At 36.8% G+C, this 17,409-nt stretch overlaps 1 protein-coding gene across 3 annotated transcripts in view; it reads right to left on the bottom strand.

Moving 5' to 3' along the window:
• Positions 1 to 17,409, bottom strand: part of VWA8 (von Willebrand factor A domain containing 8) — a 338,064-nt gene that overhangs the window by 103,339 nt on the left and 217,316 nt on the right. For all 3 annotated transcript variants that reach the window (XR_003609736.2, XM_028105773.2, XM_028105791.2), the window contains 8 exons: positions 14,028 to 14,136; positions 12,965 to 13,103; positions 11,500 to 11,699; positions 5,027 to 5,137; positions 4,063 to 4,127; positions 3,463 to 3,588; positions 2,178 to 2,287; positions 1,392 to 1,546 (listed from right to left, as the gene is read on the bottom strand). Coding sequence is in view for 2 of the 3 variants with exons in the window: in XM_028105773.2 (XP_027961574.2) it covers positions 1,392 to 1,546; positions 2,178 to 2,287; positions 3,463 to 3,588; positions 4,063 to 4,127; positions 5,027 to 5,137; positions 11,500 to 11,699; positions 12,965 to 13,103; positions 14,028 to 14,136 (1,015 nt within the window). In the remaining variant the exon portion in view is untranslated. The remainder of the gene's footprint in view (positions 1 to 1,391; positions 1,547 to 2,177; positions 2,288 to 3,462; positions 3,589 to 4,062; positions 4,128 to 5,026; positions 5,138 to 11,499; positions 11,700 to 12,964; positions 13,104 to 14,027; positions 14,137 to 17,409) is intronic.

Genomic DNA, 17,409 nt, shown 5'->3' with positions numbered 1-17,409 from the left:
CAATGTGGGGCTCAATTTTAGGACCCTGGGATCATGACCTGAGCCGAAGGCAGATGCTTAATGCCAGGCGCCCCAGGGGGATAGAACTTTTAATTTAACAAGGTCACTAGTCCTACCAGCTATAAAGGATTTCTACAGGGTTAATACAAAGTGTCTTATACTCAGTGCCAAATACTTTTACTTTCTAACCCTTTTTTACAGTAACATTATATTTCTATACTAATTTCTTCAATCAGAAGATCAATATTTTAAATGATTCCACCTTCAGAAATATAGCTCTAGTATTTTCCCTACTGATGGCAGCAATCACTGAGAAAGCATATTAAACACAACTCTCATTTAGTCAAGGCTGCTGTAGATACTATATTCCAACAACATGTTTCATTTTCAGTTATATAATACCATAGCAAAAGCTTTTTACTTGATAATTAGGAAGACATATGGCAAAATCCTAAGCCACATATTATCCACTGGGTTTTGGATTTCAGCTGTCTTACACCCTGAAATAGTCACCATTCATTAATTACGTTAAAAATCTGAGATTATGTGAGATTGGTGTACCATCAAGCAGAGCCCATATTTTTATCTTTAAATGATTCTATTAAAAAATAAAAGCTACAAAGGAAATTATGAAAATTAAATGTTAAATCAAAATACATGGAGCTACATCTAAGGTTATTAGATGGCATCTTAGACTTAAATAACCTTTATATTTAATTTTCCCCCATTTCCATTAGGAGAAGATGCTGTCTCATTTCACCCGAAGTCAATTACAAATACCCTCTTCTTTACAGATAACAGTACATAACAGCAGAAGGGACCACCTAAGAGCAAATTAAGTTGGAACTATCACCATAATCTGGATTCTGCAAAGATATGATAAATCAGAGCAAAACTCAATGGAAAGTGAACTGATGTTCATGAGTGTTAAAAACATTTAATCTACAGGAATGAGAGCCCCCCAAACTTTAAAAGATTCTAGAAGACATGTTATTTTGTTAGTTTCAAATGTTTCTCTTGACAGATTACATGAGCACACATAAAGACAACATGATGTAAAATTACAGTCAGTAGGTTAAACATTTCACTGTGTCACACAGACTCGTACGGAGAATACTGGTTTCCCCTTATTAAATTACATAATTACATTACCCTTTATTTTATTTTTTATTATTTTTTTTCATTACCCTTTAAATGTTAGTTTTAAAAAAGCAATGAAACTCTATAGGTAGAATGCATTTTCTAATGACTGATTTGGAATATAGACTTGATCCGAAATGTTTACCAGAATATCATTACATTTTTAACTAACCCTCAAATAGCCTTACAGATTATAGGCTAAACTGGAAGAAGAAATATTTATTCAATAATTGAGAAAAACTGGTGCTTACCATAAGATCTGGGAAGCCGATAACAACTGTAGCATAACTATTCTCATCTGAGAGAATTCGGTTAGGAGAGGCAATCTTTTGTCCGACAGCTGAACTCAGATTTTCAGATGATAGTTGATCACTTGAAATTGTATGAGGTATGCTGAGATCTGCTTCTGAGGTGTCAGAGAAACATTAGATACCATATGCCCCTAAAATGCTCCAGGAATTAATTTTTGCAAGATTTCATTCTTGCCAACTCGAACAGAAAAGCACAAGTTAAAAAAGAGAAAACACTTTAAATTATATTCATGGCCTTTTGTTTGAGAAAAGTCAGTTTTTACAATCAAGGCATCTTCTCTAAGTGAATGCAAGTATTTACTGAATTCAAAATTTGATTAGCAATACCTATTATCATTAATAGCATCCTGCAGGAAAGACATGAAACTGATCCAACCCAGTAATGGTATGTTTTAGTTTTTTTTCTAAGTACTATTCACTGCCCCCAAATGGTGATGAATTAAGTAGAAATCCTGAGGGTCTGTGTAAAAAAAAGAAAAGACGCTACCCTAAAAGACTAATGGACTTGGAACCTAAATGTATAGAAAAATTCTGATTTCTCAGTTCAAAAAATTCAAAGACAGAACTGAAAAGATTGTATATTCTTGTTTACTAATTCTAATGTAGTTACTAAGTTCTCTCTTTGGGCATAAATTTAACATATGTTGATGTTATTGTTCTTAAATGATTCTAGAGGACTGTAAGCATGTACCATACAGCCATAAGCACAAAGAACAGGGAATTTACCTTGTGTAACTCCAAATCCTGTGCTAGGGGGCTCCTCTTTCAACACGTACAACTGGCAAACCCCACTATCCTCAGATGCAATGTGTGCAGGCTTACTTAAAAGATATTTCCTGTAAACAAACAAAACATCTACGTGAAAAGCTTTTCTTCTTATTATTAAATTATTATTATTATTATTAAAATTGTGAGTCCAGACTATGAAAAATCAGAATTCCACACCCCCCACCCCACACACTCCAAAGCCTTGTTTTTATATTCTGAGTATAATTTGCAATTTCAGAGTTACATCATGAATAAACAAATAACTTCTCAACACTGTCTCTATATAGGGAGTAGTGCAAAATAACAATGCAGTAATAAATAGGAACTAAAATCCAACACTTCCTATAAAGGGATGGGCTGGGGGGGAAAAAAAAGCAACCCTAATGCAACACACCCCCATTATCATGGAACCTGCTACTGATATGACTGTTTGATCAGCCAGCAAATTAAGTGGGAATCTGGCCTCTTATTTGTGACTAGCTGAGGGACAGAAGCCCTCACCACTGTAATCCCCTTGATCTACCTATTTTTAAGAATTCTAAAATAGGGATGTATAAATAGCCAGAAATCTTTTGCAGAAGGATACTTCTGCTTATCACCGTAGGGGCAGAGAGAGTCTGTATTTGGCCAGTGGAGGTAATGCATGAGGGGGGGGGGACTCAAAATTTAGTGTGCACCCTATTTATGCCAAGTGCATATAATGTCCCTTTCGTCAAGAAGTATACAATCCAATGGGGGGAAGCAACACAAACATGAAGATGAACATGAACATGACTAAGTAAGAGCAACCAACTTCTAAGGGGTGAATTCTGTGAAGCTCCAAAGGCAACAGCTCTAGGACAGAGCTTCCCCTCTGAAGAGAGGATAAATCAAAAATCTATTTTGAAGTGTCTCTAGTTTGGCAAGAATACTGTGAGTTCTCAATGTACTAACAGGAAAAAAAATCCAAAGAAATATGGATTTTACGTAAAAGTCATTATGTTTTTACTGTTAATTTCAATGTCATTCTCTGAAACACTTTCATAATTACTCTGTGAAGCAATATTTAATTTATTTTAGTTTTTCTCTAAATTTTAGTTATTTTAGTTTTCCCCCTCCCTTTCTTCTTTCACCTACAGAGACGCCAAATTCAGAAATTGTTAAAAGACAGACACTGGATGTCAGAACAGTAAGGATGTTGGATAACTGATAAACACGGTTGAGCTATGGTATACTCCATGAGATTCTATGTAGATCTACCCACTGGTTTGTTTTGTCCTCCACCAGAAGCCACTTGTCCTCTGCTACAAGAAAAACTGTCTTGAGGTTGATGGGAAGTGAGATGGTGTGAGTTCGCCCTTCTAGAACATCCAGCACAGTCAGGGTGTTCCTGAAAGAGGAGAAGAAAGCTATCTGAAAGGAAATGGTGAGGATAATGGTTGAGTAATGACGGCACAGTCATTTCATGATCTATCATGCAATGCTAAGAAGAAGGTGTTCAAGACTAAATAATAACAAAGAAAAATGGCAATTGAGACAACGGGGAGGGGGAGGCAGAGGGAGAGAGAGAATCTTAAGCACCCAGCACAGAGATGGACACAGGACTCATCTCACAACCCAGAGTTCATGACCTGAGCTGAAATTAAGAGTTGGAAGTTTAACCAATTGAGCCACCCAGGCACCCCAAGCACTATCTGTTCTTAGGTCTGTTTTTAAATGCTCTACAATGTGGGAAGAGTTACTTTTAATAAAACATTTGCAATTTGGTTACACTGGTTGTAAAATAAGAAAATATAATTAAATGAGGAAAGAGAGTGGACAAAATAAGGATCCCAGTTTAAATCTTCTGTAACAAAGAGCTTACCCATTTTCTTTGTAGAATACTAGCCAGTTTTTGTGTGAAAATTCTTTACACATTTTGTAAGTTTCCTAAAGACAAAACAAAACAAAATATTCACATTAAATGTGTGAGATGCAGTCATGTCTCTTTGGCTCCTTTCACTTAAATAAAGTTCTCTGACATATAAAACATGTAATTCTCTGAGAAGCGACCTCTTTATTTAAGACTCTTATGGTAATGTGGATCAAAATATATTTCAAAATTTATTTCATCTTTAGGATAAAAATTTAAAAAATAATGCCAAATACTGGTTAGAAATAAACCTGTTATCTGGTGATTAACTGTGGAATTTATATCATGACATAAACATACAGGAAACACTGTTTTTTGTAGATTTGGATACATTGATGGCATTTAAATTATCTGTTTTTTTGTTTTTTTTCTCATGGTCTTTTAAGACTTAAGTATGCTCTTCTGCAGGGCAAAAAGTAAGTCTTACTTTTTCTGAATGGCAGAATAAATTCTCTTGGATTGGCCTAGAACTTATTTACTAGTTTAATTTAGTTAATGTATTCAAACATTTATTTATCTAGTAGGTGCAATCAGGTGTCAAACTCATCAGTTTATTACAAAAATCCAAAACATAAACACATAACTTGAAAACAGTTCAGTGACTACATGGTTAGGAACTTGTCATGAATATCATGCTCAAAAAGCTCATGATGTTCTATTATTATTATAGTTCAGTCCTGACAAGTCTTCATGTGAGTATGATGTCTACAAACAAAAAGTTACTGGTTACTTAATTATAAGTGTATCTATGTCTATTTGTATGACATGAACAACTACAAATGCACAGTAAGAGAATTCTCTTGTGCAGTGTAGTAGTAAACCAAAGATATGGAGAGGGATGGGCATGCATGCATCTTTAAGGTAGAAAGCTCCAGAAATCCTTGGCAATTTGCTGGACATGTTGAGTGTTCCTTACCGTTTCCTCCTTGTTCCACCAGGAAGGTTTCTTAGATGGACCCTCTTCTGAAGGGAGGATGAGACGTCGAAGGGCTTGGCCAGTGGTATCTAACAATAGGATGACATTACTCTGGAAATAAAGAGAAGAGTAAAAAGCTCAAGATTTGTTTCTTTTCTTTTTTCTTTCTTTTTTTTTTTTTTTTTAAGCAGCAGCCTCTTGGCAACCTGGGAATAAAGGATACAGTGGTAAACCAAAGGGAAGATGACAATATTGAAAGACTTAAGAGACACCATAAAGACACTAAATGGTTTTCCTTAATATAGAATGTAAAGTACTAGATGGTTATAGGAAGATATTTCCAATTATGTAATGCAGAATATACGTATTCTCTTTGAAGACTTTATCTTAAAACCATCTCCTTCTAAATACAGGCTACTTTAACCATGATTCTGTTTTATTATGTACTTGAGGAAATTAAGAGGATCAATAATTTTTAAAGTCCAGTTACTTTTATTAAAACTACACTTAAAGAATATTTTGTTGAAAACTGTCTTACGTTGTGCATATTAAATCTCATATTTTTCACAAATCCAGGTTTACTTCAGAAGATATGTACATGATAAAAAGATGGGTTAGCAAGAAAAGATCAAGGATCCTAAGAACCTAGTTCATAATGAGTGTTTCTTCATTTTAAAATTCACTAAGCTTGGGCGCCTGGGTGGCTCAGTTGGTTGAGCAACTGCCTTCAGCTCAGGTCGTGATCCTGGAGTCCTGGGATCGAGTCCTGCATCGGGCTCCCTGCTCAGCAGGGAGTCTGCTTCTCCCTCTGACCCAACTCCCTCTCATGCTCTCTCTCTCTTTCTCTCTCTCAAATAAATAAATAAAATTAAAAAAAAAATAAAATTCACTAAGCTTGAAGAACTCACAGTTGGTGCTGCAATAATGTTCAAACGGGAGGTTTCTCCAGCAGTATTAATCACAGTTTTGCAAATGAAGTAATAATCTCTCAGTAATTAGCGTTTTTTTCAAGAAAAACATTTTTAAATAAATCTTAAGCATTAAAATCAATGAACAGAAACAAATGAATAAGAACTTAAAATTGAGAAAGCCAGAAAAGGTGAAATATTTTATTCTTTTATTATCATTTTTTAAAGATTTTATTTATTTGAGACAGAGAGAACATGAAGGGGGGGCAGAGGGGGAACCAGACTCCCCGCTGAGTAGGGAGCCCAACATAGGGCTGGATCCCAGGACCCTGGGATCATGACCTGAGCCGAAAGCAAACGCTTAACCAAAAGGCGCCCTATAAGATGAAATACTTTAAAGAGATGCAATGAACTTGGCTTTCTTTGGTTAAAATTTAAAGATGTTTGAAGATTAGACAAAAAGGTGTGCAAAAAGGGCACCTTTAAGTTCTCAGGCCTCATTGTTATGCAATTGTCTTCTTGTTTTTCTTTTAAATTTGAGGCTCCTCCAGTTATCCTAACCCCTATGAACTTTTCATTTCAAAAACTTTCTTTGGGGAAAATGAAGTTATAAGGCACCCAAAGAATTAATATATAGTTTGCAAAATATAGGAAACAAATAAGAAATGTCTGTTTGCTTGTCCTTTAGTATTTACTGAGCAGCTTATGTTTAAAGCACAAAGGAGAACACAATGATGAATTAACCATGACCCTTGCCCTGTCTTACGTAGTCCAGTTGGAAATAAAAAGAAATGCAAAAAAAGATTGATGATTCATCTGCAAATCTGGGACCTCATCGTGTGGTTTCACGTTTATTTGACTAGCTAATTGTATTGAAGTGCTCAAGCATCAAAGTCATATTTGTACCACGTAGATTCCTTCTCTCCGAATCTCGGCTGTATTAAAAAATCCTACTAAGCGTGTTGACAGAGCCTAAACTTCTCTGCAAACACCACTCTTCGAGTGCATCATTGGTATAATACGCAATTCTCCATTCAGAATGTGTGTTAAGGATATTCTTTTTAAAATCATCATTTCCTATGAAAAGTATTATTTCTGGTCTCTGAAAGTTTGAAAATGATAGCAATATCTTAAAAGTTTTACTTAAGAAAATGTATTAAGTTAAAAATTTACAGTCTCCATTCTAGAGTAAATCTTTTCTAGCAAGTATTTTTTAAAGGAGAAAATCTTTCTCGTATGATAAGTATGAACATTAACATGAATTCTTAGCACTTTAGCAATTTGAGATAATATTAACTCTTCTAAGCACAAGAAAGTCCTAAAAATAGTTTGATTCCAAAACATGATTAAGCAGAAGAATAAGCAGATGATTAAACAGATACGATTAAGCAGAAAAAATAAGTTAGTACGGTTTTGCATTTTTCTTCCAAAGGGTCTGATACTTACATGTTCATTATTTGGCATAAGTGGACTGAAAAACTGTATCTTTCTAAGTGACAGAAAACATATATATTGCCAGCCATTGTTGTATTTAGACTGTTTTAGAAGCAAATGGCAACATGAAGGAGTTCTGTTGCTCCATCCTTTTAGATGTTAATGGCTTCCTTCTGTAAATGACTAATAATATATTCTGTCTGAGTTTAAAAATAGAATTTTGCGTCACATCTGAGTACATGTAACTGTGGCTTTGGGGCTCCTTTAAGGGGGCAGGGAGAAGAAGCAAGTGAGCAATTTTAGTATGTTTGTATCTGACTGGGAGAAAAGTAACCTCTGGATGACCTCAATGTCCTAAAGTCTGAAATTCTAAACTTTGTACAAATGAAATAAGTAATCTCATGGCAGGGGAGGGGGAAGGGAGGAGGGTCTTTATTTTTAGGCATGGCAAAGTTTCCCTTTCCTCACTTAAGATTTTATTTTAGCAAGGAAGTTTTGAGCAACTTTTTTAGCCAGGGAAATGCATCCAGAGCAAAGCTTTATAAAGATAAGGCACAGAGGAATTAATGGGAGTACTTCTCTACGATATTTTAGCTCTGCTTTCAGGGAGGGCAGAATGGGGAAAAAGGAATTGAGGGCAGTGCACTCATTTGCTAGTTGATTAAAATTATTTACCATGTGTTAAATTTTATAGACACATGCTGTTCATTTGGAATCAAAGAGGTCTTAGCCTCCTAACAGGGCCATAATATAAAATAGGCAGATAAGATACTCTCTCTGGGTAAAGAAGAGGCAATCAGAGTCCAGTAGAAGTATTCCTATAAGATGTGCATGCTTGCTCAGGGGTGCTGAGGTAGTTTTCTAGAAAATGGTTCAGACTGTGGTCAAAGGGCCACGTCAGGTGGTAGAATGCAAGAATGCCAGGAGGCCAAGGGCTGCTGTGGAAGTCTTTGCACTCAACAGAGTATTAATCAGTGATGTTGCCAAATAGTTGGATCTTTTGAGAAAATTTAATACTTGCTAGGAACCTAAAAATCTAGTACTTTCAAAGAATTGGAATATCTAGATTTGACAGTTAATTTGACAGCTGAAAATTGGCAGGACTGTTTGAATAAATACTCCAAATTTAGATTCTTACTGAAATGTGATTGGCTTACTGAATTAAAAATCACCAAGATATCATGTGCTTTTTATGACAGACTCTTCTCCTTATGGAATTCAATTCAATGGCATTGATATTTTATTAGAAACCTATAAAGTAAAACCCTTATTCCATGTGAAAATTTTAAAAAAAGTGAAAATCAGAAAAAAATTTAACTCAGAATTTATGATAATTTATGCAAGGCCTAAAGTTAAAGTTGACTTACTGACTCAGTGAAACACTGACATGTTATTTATGCAATATTTCCTCTTGATTAGACATGGTCTAAAAATATTGTTTCTTGGTAACTCTTTGCTCTCCTGGTGACTTTAAATACTTATAAATAACAACACCGCATTTCTTTAATATCTTCCTATTGTGAATACTTTTTAATTATTCAGACTATTCTTTTCTCCAAGTAGCTGCTGTGAGTGAGATGGTAGATGAAGTTTAATTCTGGTGGGGCCAATCCAATTTGGTTTGAAGCTCAGTTTTACCATGTATCTACTGGGCAGGTTATCTAAACTCTCAGAGCCTCCATTTCTCCCATTTAAATAAGGTCAAGGGCAGCCTCAATGTGCTACTGGAATAACATGAAATAATGTATGTCATCTTTTATTTGGCACATTGCCAGCATTTAAAAATTGATCCTTCTCCTTGAGAGGCTCATCACTTGCTTTCTGGGATACTACACTCCCTAGTCTGTCCACTTACTTCACTGGCCACTCATCTTTAGTCCCCTTGGCTGATTTTCCCTGTATCTCCCTGATTTCTTAATATTTCATTGCCCCAGAGTTTGGACTTCTCTACTCACACTCACTCCCTTGGTGACCTCTTTCAGCCTCATGGTTTTCAGTAACATTTGTCTGCCAAGGACTCCCAAATTTATATTTCCTGTTCTGATCTCTCCACTGAACTCTAGGCTCATCTACTTGGATGTCTAACAGGCATCTCAGATTTAATCAAATGTCTAATCCCTCCCAAATCAATTCCTCATCTCAGCTGATGGAGACTCTGTCCCTCCAGTTGCTCAGGTCCTAAATCTTGAAGTTGCCCTTAATTAACTATACCCTCTTTCACCCCATGCATTTGATCTGTTAGGAAATCCTGTTGGTTCTACCTTCAATATACATCCAGAATCCATCATTATTGACAATCTTCATTCTCTAAACTGCAATGATCTATTGCTGGATCAGTGCAAAAATTTCTTAACTAGTCTCCTTCATTCTGCCTCAGCACCTACAGACTATTCACTGCAGAGGAGCCAGAGAAGTTCTTAAAAATATGCTACTTAAAAAAATGCTACACTTCTGCTTAAAACGCTTAAAACGCTCTAACACCTTCCTCTTCCACCCATAGGCAGGGCCCAGGACATTACAATGGTCGATGAGGCTCTGCACAATCTGCTTCTCCATCCCTTGCACTATGCCCCTTCCCCAATCAGCTGAGCAACCTCTGTGACCTCACCTCCCTATACTTTCCCCCTCACTCAAATCTTCCCCACCACACTTCTTTAAAGATGGAACAAAAGTATGCTCCAGCCTCTGGGCCTTTGAACTTACAATTCCCTTTGCCTAGAACTCTCTTATTTTAGATATCTGTTCTCCCCCTCACTTCCCTAAAGTCTTTGCTTAAGTATCCCCTCTTCATTTAGGCAATCCCTGCCCATCCACCCTACTTTAAATGGCAACCTTCCTCCAGCCTTCTCTTTTACTGTCCCTTGCTTCTCATCTTCTAACTTGAAATATAATTTAATGATTTCTTTTGCTTATTGTCTACCTCCCTGCACCAGAATGTAAGCTTTTCAGGACAAAGATTTTTGTGTTTTGTTTGCTGCAGCATCTCCAGGAATAAGCACATGATATATATTTGCAGAATGAATAATATGCTCGGTATGGTGGATACTAGGTAGATAATAGGTATGCAAAAACATTACACTTCCTTCTATTGGTATAGTACAGAGTAACTTAGACCTTTAGAATTCTCACTAATTGCAACACAGCCTGCTTTTTGATCTCTACCTTCTGTTTGGAATTATTTTAAGCTTGACTCTAAGCATCTGTACGACCTTGAGCATCATTACATACCAAAGGATCTCAGTGTAGTCTTGCAGTAAACTGAAGGTTTATGTCCTACCAAAATTCATATGTTGAAATCCTAAACCCTGATGTAGTAGGAGGTGGGGCTTATGGGAGGTAAGCAGGTCAGGAGGGTGGAGTCTTCATGAATGAGGTTAGTGCCCTCATCCATGAGACACCGAGGAGATCCCCTGCTCTTTCTGCCGAGGGAGGTTACAGTGAAGACACAGCGGTTTAGGAAGTGGATTCTCACCAGACACCAGATCCAGATCTGCTGGTCCTTGATCTTGTTCTTCCCAGCCTCCAGAATGGTGAGGAAGCATTTCTGTGGTTTGTAAACTAGCTAGTCTGTGCTCTTTGTGTGACAGTAGCCCGAACAGACCAAGACAAGTCCATTCACTATATTTATACGGCTATCTCTACATGAAGAAGGTCATTCAGGTTTCAGATAAAATGTCATCATCCAAGAGGAGCACTCTTTAATACTGTTCACTCTTCCACCTCCTCCTACCCCACCCCTATCACTCCCTAGGACATTACCTTGTTTCTACACAGCACTTAATCACTACCCGAGACGGGTGCATTTATTTGTTGGCTTCCTTTGTCGTTTATCTCCCCAGAGAGAATGTAAGCTTCACAACAAAGAATTATCTGGCCTCAAATGTCATCAGTCCTGAGGTTGAGAAACCCTAATTTACAGGCTTCCAGAATCACAGGTCATGTCGAAGTCTCTGCAGAGAGGAAGATATTAGCCTACCTTTGCGGTCCTGACAAAACACAACTCTGATCCCTCTCCTCGATCTTTACGAAAGCAGTATTTTTACTTACAGGCTGCAAGTCACTCTTGCCTTTTCCTTCACATAGCTCACTGTTGGCATAATTGTACCATGTAAGCAGCCTGGGATGCCTTACCTGCTGCTCATGGAGAATCACTTGACTCTTGAGGGGATTTCCCAGTGGTGCCACTGTCACAAATGGGTGCCAAACTCTACTGGCCATTCTTGGGAAGACGTCAGAAAAGTCCGCCAAGTAGCCACTTTTTCCAGACATGTTCATAAAGTATAAGGTGATGGGATTGCATGCAACTACGTAGAGGGTATTTTCCTCATTTTCTGTAATGACAAAAAGGTGTTAATTTTGTGGTCTGCATGAGATTTTCTTACTGGTCCAGAGGTCCGGTGAAATCTGAATCATGAGACAGTGCACAGTTGGAACTCAGAGGATGACTTGTAGACAGACTGATTAGGAGATAGACATATATAGAAATTAACTCTGATTCTAAGCTTTTCTCTCACAAATACAGAAGAGGTAAAAAAGCAACAAAAAAACAACAAAAACTCTAGTCTGCATATGCGGACAATACTGAAAGAGAGAGTTAAATGATAGGAAGGGCAGCATCTGGGTTTTGTTTTTAAGGGCTAATTCTGACTAACAGCAGCTGCCTGGAAGGTTGTTTTGAAACGGCAAAGGCCAGGACAAGGTTTCACCAGAAAAGCGTCCTGATTAGCCAAGCCTCTCGTAGGCGTGGGCCGAGGATCACGGCATACTTACTTCCTATCCCAAAAGATGCAACAAGGGCCAAAGTTCAAACTTTATCCGCAAAATCCGTATTTATTCTCTACTAGTGAATGTAAAATACCTTCACAAGAGCACCAGTCTGTTACCAAAAAACTTTGTATATTTTTAAAGCACATATTTTTATTCAACAAAGCTGATTTTAGGAATAAACAATATTCATAGAAGTTATATGAGCAAAAAACTTGCCTCTGTCTTTTCGCCTCAACAATCCCCAGCTTAGGCAAGTGACTTTCTCCTTTTCCTCTGTCATCACCTCTGTTTAACAGGATCTTAGTAACTGCCATCAATTGAAAACTTCTGCCAAAACGTACCCAAGGGCACACTGCATGTATCAGTAGGTAATGGCAATAGTCCAGAAATGTAGATGTCAAAAATTCACATCCTTTATTTGCCATTCTTTACAATAAGTTTAATGATTGCAAATTACTCCAGCCCTGCTTTCGTAGTTCATGTAATCATCAAACTGGAATCCCAGCCCCCAAATCCAATGTTTCTCTTTTTCTTTTTCCCTTCTATTTTTAGCACAGGCCTGGGTGTGTTTAACTTTGTGCTACAACTGTAATGAGTAACAGACATATGCATACAAACTTAGCAGGGCCTATGTGGATACCATAATAGTATTTTGTTAGATTGTTATAGGAAATTAGTTCTAAATTACATACAATTACTATCCAATCCAAAAATGATACAGTTACTGAGTCTATCATGGACTTCTTGATGTTTAGAGGTTCTTTTAATCCCTCTTTTTTAAAAAAAAATCAGTGCAGGAAGGAAAAATCAAAAGAATAAATTGACATACCACGTGATGTAGCAATGTCACAGATTAAGTTAATTTCATCCAATGGTAACTTCCAGGAGGCACATTCTTCAGTAAAGGTTTGCGATCTTTCTTCATATCTTTCTATTGGATACTCCTGTATGTTTATAAGGGCTGGACCCTATAATAAAGTAGTTATCTGGGTTAAGGAATTTAGGTAGTTACCAAAATGTAGAAAGGCTAAAGTTCTTCGAAAATATAGAGTGTAAATTCAAATACTCAATCAACATCATGAATTACCGCATCTAATTTTATTGACTGACATGGTACCTATAACAATAATACCACATACTTGCATTTATAAATGCTTTCATTTGTGCTATCTGTTTTAATTTCTCACTTTCTTTTCTGTTTACTCACAAAATATACCAGATGTAAAATCCCATAGGTTTCTCATTACTTCATTCCTTCCTAAGCCAAGAGCAAGTTTGAACTGCAAGTATTAGGACCCAGGGCTGCTTTTGTGCGACCCCAGCAAATGGAATAGCAGCAGCAGAATCTGCATGGCCGGAAACAGTTACTATCTGGCCCTTTACAGAAAAAGTTTGCTGATCCTACTTGGCTATGTAGCTGCCAGCAACAGGGGTGGTGGTAGAAGCAGAAGCACTGATCTTGAGACTGAAAATCCAGTGGTGGCCCGTTGACTTCTGTTTCTTCTGTCCTTTCTGATGATTTTATAAGCATCCAATTCCCCACAGTAAATCCCTTTCTGCTTGAAATACCTAAAGGAGTTTCTGTTGCAACTAATGATTGATACTCTTTCCCTTTGCCTTTTTACACGGAAACAAGTATCCTGGAGTCAGTGTCCTAGGATAACACACAACATACCTGACTCTAACTCAGGTTAGCTCTTAGGAATTCTATTAGCCACTAGGAATGATCTACACTGAGTTCCTCAGAGGCCAGACTGGCTTGAGAGCTGGAGAAGCTAAATCTAAAATAACCTCAGAACAAGTCATTTCTGAGACTGTATGGGCTTTTCCCAGGGAAGATATAGAAAAATCTGTAACATTCAATATTTTAACGAGGAAATAATGATATCAACCTTTATGTCTATATGATGAGTTTCTGCTGGACACAACAGTTTTTGTATTCCATTTCTTGACTGACCAATTGTCCAGTAGCCCATGAACGTCTGCTTTGGCAGAGGCAACCTGGCAAGGATGATTTGAAAAGTGAACATTTCTTCTTGTTTCTAAGTCATTTAAAAAAAAATAATGAGCCGTCTATTATCAACCACACAAACAAATTTAAAGAACGCTTCACTTAGAAGTGAGTTATGTTTTATTTTATTAAAAGATAGTCTATGGTATGACATTTAGAATATACTTTAAGAAGAAGATTACACTCCTGCCATTTGCAATGACATGGATGGAGCTAGAGAGTATAATGCCAATTGAAATAAGACAGAGAAAGACAAATACCATATGATTTCACTCATATGTGGAATTTAAGAAACAAAACAAGAAAGGGGAAAAAAAGAGAGAGGGAGAAATCAAGAAACAGACTCTTAACTATAGAGAACCAAAGTGATGGTTACCAGAGGGGAGGGGGTGGGGTGGGGAAATAGGTGATGGGGACTGAGGAGTGCGCTTGTTCTGATGAGCACCCGGTGATGTGTGGAAGTGCTGAATCACTCTATTGTACACCTGAAACTAATATCACACTGTATGTTAACTAACTGGAATTAAAATAAAAACTTAAAAAAAAGATTTCACATTTCTGAAACTCAGAAGGTAAGGTCCTATTCTGTTTTTACCTTGATGACAAATATAATTAAGGTTTACATATTTTCTCCTTGAATTGGTAAAATACTTAGTAATTTAACACCTCAATTCCTAGTGAAGTACAGGAAGGATTCAGAGAAAAAAATGAAACAATCCATCTATTGTTTTAGTCTATTCTTCTAAATTTGGAATCAAATAATAAATAGTACACAATACTACAAGTCACATATTTCTAAGTTGTACAGGGCAAGTTTCATAGAGTGTATTTTAGTACTTTCATCTTCCCTCCCCCTCCTCCTCTTCTTCTTCTTCTTTTCCTTTGAAGTATAATATACATACAGAAATGTTCACACCAATGTATCACTTAGCCCTGAATGCACCGCTGTATCCAGGTCATTATCTCCACTAAGGGAGCTACTATCCTGACTTCGAATGGAATTATTCTGTGTTTAGATTCCTTTTTATTTAAAGTGACTTTTACATAAAGTGATTTGTCAAAATACGGCAGTGCTAAACTATAAAAGCACAAATTTTTGAGAATAAAGCCTTCTCATTTTAATCATACTATCTCTTCTTCGAATCTTTTTTATTAAAACTTTTTTAAGATTTTATTTATTTATTCATGACAGAGAGAGAGAAAGAGAGAGAGAGAAGCAGAAAGGGAGAAGCAGGCTCCCAAGGAGCAGGGAGTCCGATGCGGAACTCGATCCCAGGACCCTGGGATCATGACCTGAGCCGAAGGCAGACGCTTAACCATCTGAGCCACCCAGGCGCCCTCTTCTTTGAATCTTTAAAAAGAGAACCATTACTTTGTCATTTATTATAAATTTCTTATTCTATGGTAAGTTAAGGTAAAAAATGATTCAGAGTTAAAAAGTCATTTAAAAATAAAGCATGTGGAACTATAAATTGAAATACGTGCTTGGAATGAGTTTGATGATTATTAAAAGAGTATATATTAAAAAAGAGTATATATTTTCATTTAGTAATTATTTTATTTTCACTAAAAGGAGTACACATATTTCCCTATGCGTAATACGACCATGTAAGGCTCAGATAGTTTTTGCATAAAATAATGGAACCAAGCATTCTGGTAATAGGCTTCTTGTCCCTTTGAAATGCTAATGTTTAACATACACAGAAAAGAACTTTACAGCAAAATTCTTCTAATTCATATGACATAAATCTCTCAAAAGGAGGTATGTGCTTTTTTATCTATCATCTAAAATACATTTTAAGTGTCTGGACAATTACCCAGATTGGTCAGCCACTTCCCTATTTTTACTAGAAATGAGGTGGGAGGGACACTGAATCAGGGGATTTACAGCTATTGTGTTTTTTCTTTTAAATGTAATAAAAACACATTTCAGTGTCAAAGGGGCAGATCTTGAAAACATGCTGCAGACTAGACTCTCTCTCTCCTTGTTTAGGGAATGAACAGCATTCTTCACTTGTTTTCAGCAGTTCACCAAAGGAGAATTAGATCTCCAAATAAAGAGAAAACAAAGGACGGACACACCTAATTTCCCTTTAGACTGGAGACAGTGTAACAAAATGCAGGAGGCCTGTGTTCTAGTTCTTCTATTAACTAGCTCTGCAAATGTGGGAAGAGAAAAGTCAGCTAATTTCTCCGAGTGTTAATTTCTTCCTTTGTGAAATGAAAGGGATGATCTGCAAGGTTCCTTATAGATTGAGGAGTCTCTGATGATCTATCACGGGAGCGAGTAGAGGGAAGTGTCAGTGCTAGATTCAAGAGCCTTGCAGTACCTTCGTGCTCTGAAGTGAAAATACTCAGAATGAAAATACTTATACCTACCAACAGGATCAGTGCTCTTGATAGATAAGTATGCTTTATTAAAGCTTATAAAACAGGCTCTAAATACATCCCAAATTAGCTCTTTGAAGACAAGAGAAACAGTTACATATCTTGAAATCTAATTAGAAGTGGACAATTGCTTTAAAAAATGATCCTTGGTTGACAGGTTATCTACCCTAAAAAATGGATCTAAAATAGCCTTTAATAATCTCACAAAAATATACAGATGCTTAAAAAAAATTCACCTCTTGAGAAAAAGTAACTTTATTCAACTTCCAGTTTTTATGGACAATTTCTGGGATGCTCATGAAATCTGGTTTGAACTTGCAAACTCATTCTAAATAATACTCATGGAAAATTAGGCTGCCTGGTTCCATCTAAAAATAGCACTAGCTGTTTGATTGGCAGCATGTGGGAAGAACCCTAAGGTACCCATATAGAAACTATCTGGAACCACATAACAAGATTGCTATTGGCAATAACGGCTCAAACCAAAAGACACACAGCAGGTATTCTGGAGTCATACAACAAACTGACTCCACCTTGCTTCTTGGTAACACGAAGTGTTGTCCTAAGACTTTTCCTGTGGGCTCCAGACTGAGGTAAACCAAAGCCCCTCATTCATTTTTCACTACTAAGTCCTCCCCATAAGCTGTGGAAAAATGTATTACTAACTCTTTCCCCTTCAATAAGTCAGTAGTCAGGGGAAAGGGGAAGCATTGTATTTGGGTGCATGAGTAAGCTTTGGAATTAGAAACATAATCAACACTAATTTGGGGCTAACTCTAAACGAATAACCAGTTAGCAAAAGACCCTATATTCCGTTACTGAAATCTGTCATCCAACTTTAACCACACTTAAATTGTTACACCTGATTTCATGGA

This window comes from Eumetopias jubatus, unplaced genomic scaffold (genome assembly GCF_037043125.1).
Source record: "Eumetopias jubatus isolate StellerSeaLion01/CBP00866 unplaced genomic scaffold, mEumJub1_p1.0 scaffold_3, whole genome shotgun sequence".
NCBI classification, from domain to species: Eukaryota; Metazoa; Chordata; class Mammalia; order Carnivora; family Otariidae; genus Eumetopias; species Eumetopias jubatus.
Note: the sequence above shows the minus strand (reverse complement) of the source record. Positions and strands in the feature narration are given on the sequence as shown.